Source organism: Perognathus longimembris, chromosome 1, assembly GCF_023159225.1.
Source record: "Perognathus longimembris pacificus isolate PPM17 chromosome 1, ASM2315922v1, whole genome shotgun sequence".
NCBI classification, from domain to species: Eukaryota; Metazoa; Chordata; class Mammalia; order Rodentia; family Heteromyidae; genus Perognathus; species Perognathus longimembris.
In genome coordinates this window covers 11,906,923-11,919,405 of record NC_063161.1, presented here as the reverse complement: position 1 = coordinate 11,919,405, position 12,483 = coordinate 11,906,923, and the positions used below count along the sequence as shown (strand labels likewise).

General features: G+C 43.7%; 1 protein-coding gene across 1 annotated transcript in view; it reads left to right on the top strand.

Moving 5' to 3' along the window:
- Positions 1-12,483, top strand: part of Polr3b (RNA polymerase III subunit B) — a 98,426-nt gene that overhangs the window by 65,985 nt on the left and 19,958 nt on the right. The window contains exons 21-24 of the mRNA XM_048356626.1: positions 2,518-2,727; positions 5,171-5,329; positions 6,288-6,405; positions 9,598-9,740. Coding sequence (XP_048212583.1) covers positions 2,518-2,727; positions 5,171-5,329; positions 6,288-6,405; positions 9,598-9,740 — 630 coding nt within the window. The remainder of the gene's footprint in view (positions 1-2,517; positions 2,728-5,170; positions 5,330-6,287; positions 6,406-9,597; positions 9,741-12,483) is intronic.

Genomic DNA, 12,483 nt, shown 5'->3' with positions numbered 1-12,483 from the left:
CAGGCAAGCATTAGTTGATTTCTTATGAAATTTTCTCAGGAAAAAAATGCAAAATAGCTAGTTACACATTCATGTTTTTTTTAATAAAAAGTAAGAAGGAGTCTGATGGCATTTTAAAGTTGTATGGCTTAGCAATAGAAAGTCGTAGCTCCTATTTTCATATACACACTTCTTGTGCCGCTTTGCAAGCATGTGCATGTATGCTCCCACAAGACAAGTTCTTTAAAAAGTCTTTACAGAAAAGGTTCTGATGAGATAATAAACCCGAACATGTGCCGAACAGTTTTATTCTTCCCCATTCAGTGGCCAGCTGTAAAGCCCAAGAATGATGTTGTGGGCCTGGCAGCACAATTTATAGCAGGATCCAGGCTCTTTGGCCATTGTTTAAGAGGTGCAGCCATTTCTGCTTCCCTGCTGCATGATAATGCTTGTCTCGAGTTTTAGAAGACATGTTTGGCAGCCTGGTGGGACATTGCCTGAACCCTAGTCTCAAGCTGCGTAAAGCATACAATTGGAGCTGAAATCACAACATAAATTTTAAATGATTTCATAGAAAAGGACAACCTTGTTGTCAGTGAACTTTACCATGGTCTGAGCAGCAGTAGTCTTGTTTCCAAAACAGTAAGTGATCTATTGTCAGGTATCCTGTCCCATTTATTAGTTGGCACTAAACTCACATAAATTAGTTGGCAGCTTAGAGTGCAGACTCAACAAAAAGTTCTTGAGGTTCAGTGTGACTATGGTTTGTCAGCTAAATCTTGATAAATTTTCTAGAGATTCAAGCACAGATGCATAGTCATAAGTATAATGAGATTGTCCAATCTAGTTAATTTGACATTTATTGAGCATCATGAGATTGTGCTATACTAGGTGGATTTCTCAGGTATATCATACAGATTTTATTGTTGTTTTCAATAGTAATTGTTAAGGTGTATCATATTATTTTTGCTGCAGCCCTATTATTTTTGCAACTATTCAGTTGATTTTGAGTCCTAAATTGAGATCGCCATTGGTTTGATTACACAAATCCAGGAGAAGTTCACAGCAATGGATGTAGAAATGTTTTGTTGCTGTTGTTAAACTCACTGGGCTTCCTTGCTTATGGCTGGCACTCTGCTACTGGAGCCTGCCTCTAGTCCAGGTTGTTTTGCTGTGTTTTATTTTGTTTTGCTGGTTAATTGGAGATGGAGTCTTGTGCACTTTTCTTTCCTGGTTGGCGTCAAACTGCAATCTTTCTGGTCTCAACCTCCTGAGTAGCCAGGATTACAGGCTTGAGCCACCAATGCCTGGCTTGAATGTGGGTATCTGTTTGCCCCCTGGCCAAACCCATGACCTGGCACATGAGCACCCTAGGGTTTGTATGTATAGATGTCACTGTGGAGCCTCTGGGGCAAAGGGAACCCTCTCCTGATGTTAACATCTGTTCTTTTTTTTTTTTTTAAATTAACATCTGTTCTTAACTCCTCAGCCCTTCATGAGGAAAAGACACCCAGAAGCTAGAGAGGTTCAGTGGTCTCCACACAACCTTAGCAACAGGGCAGGCCAAAAGACTGCAAGCCTTTTCTTGAGGCTGGCAGTGAATCCCAGGATGTTTTTCTAAGGGGACAAGGAAGAGTTAACATTTTGTCCAGTTACAGTGATTTTGTAATACTTCTCAGAGGACCAGTCAGATGGATCACTAAGGAAGGAGGAATCTATTCCTATTTGATTGTATCTGGCTTCCCTAATCGAAGGGACCTGGCCTTTTTCCGTTTACCTCTTTGCTACAGAGCAGATATCTACCAACTACTTAATAAATGCTTGGTTAAACAAATGACCAAATCCACTTTTCTGCCCCTATTAAATTTATATTTCTTCATTCTCCCTGCTTCACTTACAGCTTTTTATGATAATTGGGTTTGTGTGTTTTTTTTTAATATGAAGCATATCTGTCACCCTGTGTCCACCCCTTGCCTGTGGATTCTGGAAAGTCACCTCCCATTACCTTCCCCCAGCAAATAAAACAGAACCAACTACCAACATGGTGACTTAGGAGATCAGCCAATGATCAAAATTCTTCACATATGTCCAAATGTCAAAAACATGTAGATTGGTGTTACCCTGATTACAGTTTTTCTTCTTTGTAGGATGTTAAACATTAGCAAGAAAATAGTCCATAGTTGCCAGGCGCTGGTGATTCACGCCTGTAATCCTAACTACTTAAGAGACTGAGATCTGAGGATCATGGTTTGAAGCCAGCCTAGGCTAAGATGCTTATCTTCAATAAACTACTCAGAAAAGGCCACAAGTGATGCCGTGGCTCAGGTGGGTAGAGCACTAACCTTGAGCAAAAGAAGCTCAGGAACAGTGCCCAGTTCCTGAGTTCAAGCCCCAGGACAGGCACACACATACACAAAATAAACCCAGTAGTTACCGGGCAGTTATTTCTTCTGAAATGTTTGACTTAAAGATGAATTATTAATTATTTCTCTTAATACAGTTTTGGTTTTTGTTTTGTTTTATTCACTGTCAATGAAGGTACCATTGGATACAACCAGCGAAATAGAATCGATACTCTCATGTATCTACTAGCATATCCACAAAAACCCATGGTTAAAACAAAAACCATTGAGTTGATAGAGTTTGAGAAATTGCCAGCTGGACAGAATGCGACAGTCGCTGTGATGAGTTACAGTGGCTATGATATTGAAGATGCACTTGTTTTAAACAAGGCCTCCTTGGACAGAGGTAAGCACATTTTCAAAGTTCTAATAGCAAGTCTTTTTTACAGAATTAGTTATGGTAGATGGAAAATGAAAAACCAGCTTATTATCAGACCATCAGGATAAGTTTCAAGTGATTTGAATTGTATAGCACATAAATAAGACACAGTTACAGAAAAATGTTTTTGAATGTCTTGCATGGAACTACTGAGTGTACTGCTATAGTACACTAAAGTCAGTGACTTGAGTTTCTCAGAGAGGAAAAAAACACAGGAACTTATTTATTTTCCAGCAAGAGTTACAATAGATGAAATGAGGTTTATGAATATATCTCGTAGTATATTCCAGAACAAACCTGTGTAAGAGGAAGATAGCAATATCCAGAATGGAGAAGGTTGTTATTTATTGTATTTTTCTAGCTCAGCAATGTATTAGACTGTTGTTTTTTTAACCAAATGGCAAAAGTTAAAAATGTAGATATCCAAACCCTACCTAGGCATGTCATTGTGTTGTTGTTTCTGATAATTTACTTTTGCAGGTCAGCCCCTGGTGGTGTGCCCGCTATCACCTGATCTGCAGGCTGACTTCTCTATTCATAATCTCGGTTTCTTTCTTCCTCCCTGGCATGCCCACTGTGCCTTCCCCTTTCCTCTTTGTAGTTGCTAGGCAGCCATAATAGGACTCCTAGCCATGTGTCATTGGCATTAATGTTGGCTGCACTTAATTTATGCCTCTTTTTTCCCCCCTCCAAATGACAACAGCTATGCTTTAAAACTAGTTGTTTTCCTTTCTGATTAACTGGTAACGTTTATGTGGAAATCTGAAGACTGTGATGTCTGTCAGAAACTCTGCAACCCAGTTTAATGATCTGAGTTTACTGGCCCCAGCTTTTAAGCTACCACCTGTAAATAAGAGGTCCTTTGCACTCAGAAGAAGATCGTTCTTGATTTCATATAGTTTGAATTCACGCCACACTCCAGCATGGTGCTGACTGTCATAGGGCATTTCAAGACCCTGGCCCACTGAGCTGAGTTTATTATGGCCCTATACTGCTGATGAGAACCCTTGATGATGAAGACCTACTCAGAGAGACACACAGTGTCCTCATCTACAATCCACCCATAGAACTCAGTTGCATCCCACCATCACCTTCAAATTTTAAACATTACGGGAGACTACGGAGATTTTATTTTAGGAATCTACTTTTGTCTACTTGATTTTCAGAGCTAACAGATTTCTCCAAGATTTCTAATTTGGGTGGAGAATCCTATGTGAAGTATTCCATAGCTGTACATTGATTTCATTAGCAAAGCTGACATTTCATCTTGAGATGTTTTGCTCTTAAATGGTACTCTGGCTTGGCTACATGGAATCTAGCTCAATATAAATCTTCGGCTGAAGGAAAATAGGGAGAAAAATGACAGCTCTTTGAAGTAACTCTACAGCTGATGTTTGTTTGTTTTAAGAGATTTTGTATGTTTTTTTTCTATTTTTTATACTGTTAAACTATTCACTGGTCAAATGCAATGTGAAGAATGTAACTAAACTGATCTTTAGGGCAGAGGTAAACTATCTCTCCCATTGAAATAATCCTCTTGTCTTTATTATTTCAAAATACTCTTTACATATTTGCTTACTTGTTTACCCATAAATGCCAAAGTCAGAGTGAAAGGAAAACTGACCAGGGAAGCTTATCAGAAGTTAGTCACCAGAAGGTTGTATTCTAAGGATCCTAGCTCAGGAGTTGGTGAACTTGGTTCTAATCTCAGGTCTGCTTCCCACCTACTAAGTCACCCTGGCTACTTAATTTCTCTGGACCTTGTTCAGTATGCCTATTTAAAAAAGAAGAAGAAGAAGAAAAGAGGGATTTTCTGGTTGCTGGTGGCTTATACCTGTAATCCTAGCTACTCAGGAGGCTAAAATCTAAGGATCATGGTTCAAAGCCAGCCCAGGCAGTAAAGTCTATGAAAGTTATCACTGGAAAACCAGAAGTGACCCTGTGGCTCAAAGTTGTAGAGTGCTAGCCTTGAGCAAAAGAGCTCAGGGATAGTACCCAGGCTCAGAGGTCAAGCCCCACAACCAACAAAATAAAAAAAAAAAAAAAGAAAGAAAGAAAGAAAAAGAGGGGCTTACCAGTGCTTTCTCTTAAGGAACTTTCTGACTCTAGTCTGGTTTTGTGTCACTTTACCTTCCTCCAACATGACCCCCTGTAGAATCCATGCTGGAAAATGGCTGGAAGGTTGATGTTTGTTTGACAGTTGGTAGGCGAGGAGTCCTAAGCCCTTTTTTTCAGATTCTCAGATTGATACTAGTTTGTGCCAATCCCAGATTATCCAGAACCAGAACAGTCTAGGGTCTTTCGTGGGAAAGTGAGATGAGGTAGATAGTTGAATAACATAAATCTCTGTTTCCTCAGAGCATTTTTATTACATATTTGGTGACACTGACCCATTTTGGTTTCATTTTAGGTTTTGGGCGTTGTCTTGTATATAAAAATGCTAAATGTACATTGAAACGATACACCAATCAGACTTTTGATAAAGTGATGGGGCCCATGTTGGATGCTGCTACAAGGAAACCTATCTGGCGACATGAAATATTAGATGCAGATGGCATTTGTTCTCCAGGTAATAAAAGCTTCACTCGTGTGTGTGTGTGTGTGTGTGTGTGTGTGTGTGTGTGTGTGTGTGTGTATGATTCTTGTTGAATACTTTTTGAAAGTTATTCAGCAGTATTTTTGAATATTCAATAAACAGGGCAGAAAGAAGCAACAACCTGCAATATTAATATTATCTAGACTCAAGTTGACAGTATATCCTTCAGTGAATTTAGTTCCACTCTGTTTTTTCTTTACATTGTATTTTTACTTAGCAGTAATTTATTTTCAGACTTTAAGGAAATGTTTAGAATAGGACTTTATGCCTGCATTTACACTAGTGTTCCTTAAGGGCCAGGCTCTGTGTTACATCAATGAATTCAGTATAAGACTGTAATCATAATGGAATCCTACTTTGTAGGAAAAGAGAATTCCCAAGTTAGTCAGGAAAAAGGAGTGTGTTTTGAGCAGAACACGTCCTAGAGCTTGCTGTCTGGTGGACCTGAGAGCAGGCCCATATGATGAGAGGAAGAGAGTACAGGCGAGCATGGGAACACGATTGGCCGGCGAGCAGAAATGAGGGAGGGCACAAGGGGACCAGATACAACAAGCCGTAGCCTTGGCCTGTTTTCATTACGATGCCCATAGCAATGATAGGACCAGGTTTGTGTTTTGAAATTTTCATTCTGACTACGGTGTGGAGAAAGGCCAAGAAGAGCATCAAAAACTCTCTTCTGGTGATGAACTAAATGCTTATTGGGAAGATCACACACCTTGTCGGTGGTTGCAGTATTCTAAGTACTTGATCTTTGAGTTTAGCATGAAGAGATGCAAACTTGATACTAGTTGAAGTCCAGACCCTATTCTAACATCCCAAGAGATATATAGAATTGCTGTTGACTGTTCATTTATGTATACAGTTATGGCCAAGAAATCTTTACATTCTGCACAGATGATACTGATATATTCAACACTTTTCCTTTCCTTAGGTGAGAAGGTAGAAAACAAGCAAGTGCTTGTAAACAAGTCCATGCCCACAGTGACTCAGATTCCCCTGGAAGGAAGCAACGTGCCACAGCAACCACAGTACAAAGACGTGCCCATCACGTAGGTATTGTTGTGTCTTGGTAGGAGCAGGAAGGTTAGGGAAAAGGCAGAGATCAGGAACAGTATAAACCAGATTCAGGTGGGAAAGTTTGCAGTGGCATTTGCAGGCACCGTTCCTTGTCATGAAAAGAGCATTGCATAGAAGATAAGGCGAGGCTGTGGAGTCGTCTGGACATTATGACCTGGTGTGAGGTGCGTGGCAGGCAGACAGGAGCTCCAGGCTTGGGGGAACAGCAAGGGTACATGGCAGAGGCGACCTGGGATTTGACACGGTGAAGACAGCTGTAATGTGAGCCTGTGAGGAGCGAGGAATCCGTTCTATAGGGAGTGACCCAGTCAGATTTGTGTTAAGGATTATAATGAAGCAGTGACCACAGTGTGGCATCTGGGACTGGCTGTATCCTGGGTTGTCTCACATGGTTAAAGCATTTTAAATGCTATCTGCTTTCTCACCTGTGCCATGAAAGAGATAGCCTTGTTACTCTCCAACTCTCCCCCCAGCTCTACAATCAAATACAAAACCTCATGAGCCAGTGCCAGGGATCACATAAGCACCATCTAGGAGAGAGAGCGCAAGGGTCGGAGCCTGGCCAGGTCAGCTAGAAGGTGGGGAGGGGCGGCATAGGAGGACGGGATTCCTAAGCTGGCAAGGCAGGCTTCACAAACCCAGTCCACACACCGTAGTCCTGCCTGCTTTGTGCCAGGCTGACTGAGCACACATCAGCCACAAGTCTTTCTTGCAGAAAGTTACTGTCTAATTGGCAAAGACCTCTACACAAAAATGCTCATGGTCGCCTCTGTGAGAACTTACTGTGTCATTGTTCTGGGCATCTTACACGTTAGCTACCTCACCCATGAGATATGCTCTCCTTGCAGCTCATTACAAAGATGTAGAAACAGAGGCAAGGTGAGGTTAGATGCCTTCCCAAGATCACAGCTACATGTGGCAGAGGCAAGATTTGAACTCGATACAGTCTGGCAGCAGAGCCCCCTTTGAGCAACTGCACTAACTGTGGCAGTGTGTGGAAAGAGCTTTGTGCTCCTCTCTGGGGATGCGCGCACAAAGAAGAGAACAGGCAGTTCACTTGGGGGAGGGTCTCGTGTTACCATTGAGTCTTACAGCAGAGCACACTGGGTATGCTTGATGGCTCTCTTCTGTCTGCAGGAAGAATCTAACTTTTCTGTTTAAAGCTGGTCTCTCTCTTTCTCTTGGTTCCTTCATTTTCTTTACTCTCAAGAGAGCATATTCTGTCACTTTTTGTCTTCTCTCTTCCCTTATTTTCAACCTGTTTTTCATCCCCTCTTCAGAAGCCAAAGATATGTGCTCATATATTTATCATAGGAAGATAATTTGTGTGCACTTCAGTTCCTTTCTAGCCACCATTCTGTTCCTCTTTCTTTTATGGGTCATCTTCAGTTCTGCTTCCTCCTTCCATTCATTCCCTACCTACAGAAGCATTCTCTTCCTCTTCGTGCCACTGAGCAGCTTTGGAAGACATCGCTGTCTTCTCATTCACAGAATATCTTTTAAGCTCTCACACTATGCCAGGAACAAGTCCAGGTGCGTGGGATTGTACAGTTAAACAAAGCCAGCAGCAGTCCCTGCTTGTGGAGCTCACAGCCCAGTGCAGGAAGATGACACAGTGAACAGATAAACCCAGAGTTGGTCAGGTTTGCCCACCTCAGTGGATCCTCGATCCCAGTCTTCTAGACTAAGAATTTGGCTCTCTTGTTCACCTTGTATTCTAGTGCACAGCATAGTATCAGATGAATGCACGAATTATGTATAACCTTTCTGGGGATTTTGTTTTTGACACCACCTCACCTGATCCTCCTGCTGTTCTAGTTGCCCATTCTCACCTTCCCCTCCTACCTGGCCTGCTGGTGGCTGTGTCCAGGCCATGAGCTCCTGTACCCTGTCTGGATATGCTCTGCTTCTTGCAGAAATTCAAGCCCTCAGAGGGATCCTTCCAGCATCCCCTCCATACTTGGCATTTGGACATGTCAGGAATGCCCAGCCTAGACCAGAACCACGATTGCCCCCAGCCCCAAGCAACCTCTCCTGAGTCCTTCTCTCGGGTACCACCATCTTAGCTAGTCACCACCTACAGCACAAACGTCACACTTGCCACGCATATCACCTTGGCAACGCCTGTCGGTCTGTGTCCTTTCTCTTTCTGTAAAGTTCTGACCACCACCCCTACCCTGAGAGTGATTACTCACTGTTCTCTCACCCCCTCGGGTGCTATCTCTCCACCCCTCCCTTGCACTGTTAACCAACTCTGATTTCTCTAAATGATTCATCCTACCATGTCACTCTTGTGTGTGGGGGGGTAAAATACTGAGTCACAGTGTTGCCTGTGGAAGGTGGGATACCAGAGACCGCCCACAATCCGTGGCCCTCTGCACATCTTCAGGATGCATGCCTCTTGCCTTCACCCTGCACTCCACGCCCATGATTCTAGAAAGTCACCTCTAACTCTCCAAAACGGGAGTGGGGCATTGGGCATTCACTCAGGGTCCTTCTTTTGCCGGACTCTCACTTCAAAGGTCACCTCCTTTATGGAAGTGCCCACTCCTTCCTGCCATCATTGTTGTCCCAGTACCTAGCAACTGACTGATGTCTCCTGTTCTCCATGCCACTGAAGTCTGGGCCACTCTTACCCCTCTTCCTTATTGCAGGGGAGCTCCTTTTGTGCAGGAACCGTCCTCCCAATATCTGTATGTCCTGAGTCTGCAGGGGTCAGACTCTTATTAAAGACTTATATGATGTCAGTTGTACGAAAAGCAGGTAAGAGGCAAACTGTCGGGGGAAAAAAACTAATAATGGTAAAGCTGAATTATGATAAAGGCCTGCTAGCAAAGTGGTGCAGAACTTAATGTTGAGCCTGCTCAAATCCCAGCTCTACCCCTGAGGCCAGTGCCTGAGCCCAAGTCACCTACCTTTTCTTAGCACCCATTTCTATTGTCTGTAGGAAGGAGTAACAACACAGAATGGTTGTAACAATTAAGTTATGGTGCTGTGCCATGTGAATGGTGGTAAAAAGGAATTTCATGATAAAAATGAACATCATTTTTCAGAGCCCCAAGTGAGAAGAATGTCAGAAGACTTTGTGTGGAGTTCATATGAGTATTTCTAATGGGTAATAAATTCACCAAGGGCAGTTTGAAAGCTGTTTCTGTTCACCTCAGGTACAAAGGGGCAACAGATTCCTACATTGAAAAAGTGATGATTTCTTCCAATGCTGAAGATGCTTTTCTGATCAAAATGCTTCTGCGGCAGACTAGGCGGCCTGAGATTGGAGACAAATTCAGCAGTCGTCATGGGCAAAAAGGTAACTGTTTAGAAAACCGAATATGTTTCTCCCTATTAAAGAAAAAATACTGTTTTGAAAATACTACATTATGTCAATATATCTCTAGATAGATAGATATCCCAGATTAATCTGTTTATATTTTAACAACATTGGATAGCACGTGGTATGTCGGGGTCTTTAGCCCCCAGCACTCTCCCGACCTGCGGGAGAGATGGGGAAGCTCACCCTGACCTGGGAGGGCCAAGAAAGGAGAAAGATCCAGGGACGGGCTGCACCCAGTCCCTCCTCACCGGAGGACAATCAGACAGAGTCCGGGAGAATGTCTGCACGTGTCTCTCTTTATTGAAATAAGCTCTGCTCTTAAATAGGTCAGAGAGCGGCAGGAAGGGGAGGGGTGTATGCTCGCACACCTATCTTGGGACGTGAAGGGAGGCCTGAGCTGTCCGTCAAGGGCTGAGGGACCAATCCTAAGAGGCGGCCTGATTCTACGTCACAGCCCACAGGCCCGCCTCCTGATTCACCATCCGGCGCCATCTTGGCCACACGTGGTCCCAAGGCTGGAGGCAGGGCCAGCTAGAACCGCCTTTCCGGGTTCTGTGTAATAGCCACACGTGACCCCAAGGCGGGAAGACAGGCGGGGCCAGCTAATTGCCTCTTTAAGCCGCAAGGGCATACCCCACAATGGTAGAGTTGCTTATGGAACTATTTATTTCAATCTCTGCCCCAAAACATAAATACATTCTAGATAATGTACCTCTAGAAGTACATGTGAGTACAGTAGCAATACTCTTACATTCTTTTTAATGAAAGCTCCATTTTTAAACTATAGTATGTTCTTTGGGGCTGTAGTATTGTAGGCTGTGAGCTCTAGAAGACACTCAGAATTTTGTGCCCTCTCTGTAACAGCTGAAGTTCAGAGTGTGTGTCGCTGATCCACGTGCCAGTGGGCTAGCTCCTGACCTGGTATGAGGACTCAGAATCCCAAACCCAGTGCAGCGTTCTCCCCACTCTGCCATTGCTCCATTGTGAGCCTCTCCTTTTTGTTGGCAGTTTCTCTCCAAGTTTTCATTTGTAGTCTTATCTTCAACAGATCGAGCACGCTATCACTATTGGTTCATTTTCAGTGGAATCTCGCTTAACCGCTGTACATGGAGCTTAGGCTTGGAAGACACTAGGTCCTTACTTGTTAACAGCTGCATACCTGAATGAGTGAGTGAGTGAACTGAGGTTATTACATCACAGCAAGATTCTATCCTGTCTATCTAGCATGAGTGCTGTGTGAATCTGCTTATGAGCCCAGGCAGAGCCATGCTGGTGGGATGAACCCATCAGGAAACCCCAATCAGCAGGCCTCTGGAGGGGGGGAAGGTTAGGAAGTCTGCCAGTAGCATTTTTCTACTATTAATGTGATAGGGATAATGACAGAAGTGCTTTCTGATTTGTAATGATCTGAAACAGCATATTTTAGAGATCTGCTTATTTGGGGGGGGGGGGGATGGAGGGGCAGAGAGGCTGTGACATGTACATCTCTACAAAACTGGAGAAAGTCCTCCTGGGGGTGGCTGACCTTTCGCTTGTAGTGAGGAGTTTGTCTTGCAAGTTTTACCATTCCAGGTGGCTTTTAATCCAAGGGTAAAGACCTTCTGATTAGCCTGCATTCCCCCGATAGTCACCCTCTCTTCCAGCTCCATGAGTTTTAGTGAAAAGATTGGGGGAGGAAGGAGACACAGCAAGCAAGCAAAAATAGCAGTGTAGGCTTTAACAGAGTGATGGGATGACATGAGACTGAACATAAAGTGTATTTAATTCTTTACAGATAATAAATGTGTATGATTTTAAACAGCAATCTTTTCCCCTTAAAGGGAGTATTTTGGAGTAGGGATGTAGCTGAATGTTTGCCCAATGTTTGTGAGATTCTGGGCCCAATCCTTATCACCACAAGAATTAGAAAAGGCGAAGGGCCAAATATAGTGTCTCATTCCTGTAGTCCCCGAAACATGGCAGGGAGAGATAGAAGGATCCGGGTTGAAGACTTGACATAGGCAAAAAGCACGAGACCTATCTAAAAACTAAAGCAATAAAGGCTGGGCATGTAGAAAGCCTTCAGACTAAGCAAAAGCATAACAAAAAGGTCTGGAGCTTTGCTAGATGACTGCTTTGTCCCTTATAGCCTTGGCCTCCCTGTCTTTAAATGAAGACACTCCTGACAACTTGTTACTGGTGTGTGTACAGCAGGGACCGCAGGGCCCAGTGCGTAGACAGCAGGAAGAAGCCGTGAGCCCGCCGCTGGGTCTGTCCAGTTTTCCTGCAGCCAGAGACCAGAGGCTTTCATAAAGATGTGAAAGAGAACGGTTGCTAATAGAGGGAAAGAATTCAGTGTAACTGGTTGGCTGACTCAAAAAAGAAGAGAGAAGAGGCTGGGCGCCCGGTGGCTCATACCTGTAATCCTAGCTACTCAGGAGACTGAGATCTGAGGATCACGGTTCAAAGCCAGCCTAGGCAGAAAAGTCTATGGGACTCTTAAGAAAAGTGAAGTGGTGCTGTGACTCAACTTGTAGAGCTCTAGCTTTGAGCTGAAGAGCTCAGGGACAGTGCCCAGGCCCAGAGTTCAAGCCCCACGAGCAACAACAACAAAAGGAGTGGAGAGAAGACACAGAGTCCATGAGGTTAAGACTGGTAAAGATGGTGCCACGAGGCAGCACAGAGTAGGGTCAGAAAGGAGACGCCCAGAGTTGTGCTTGCCACCAGCACTCAGACTCCA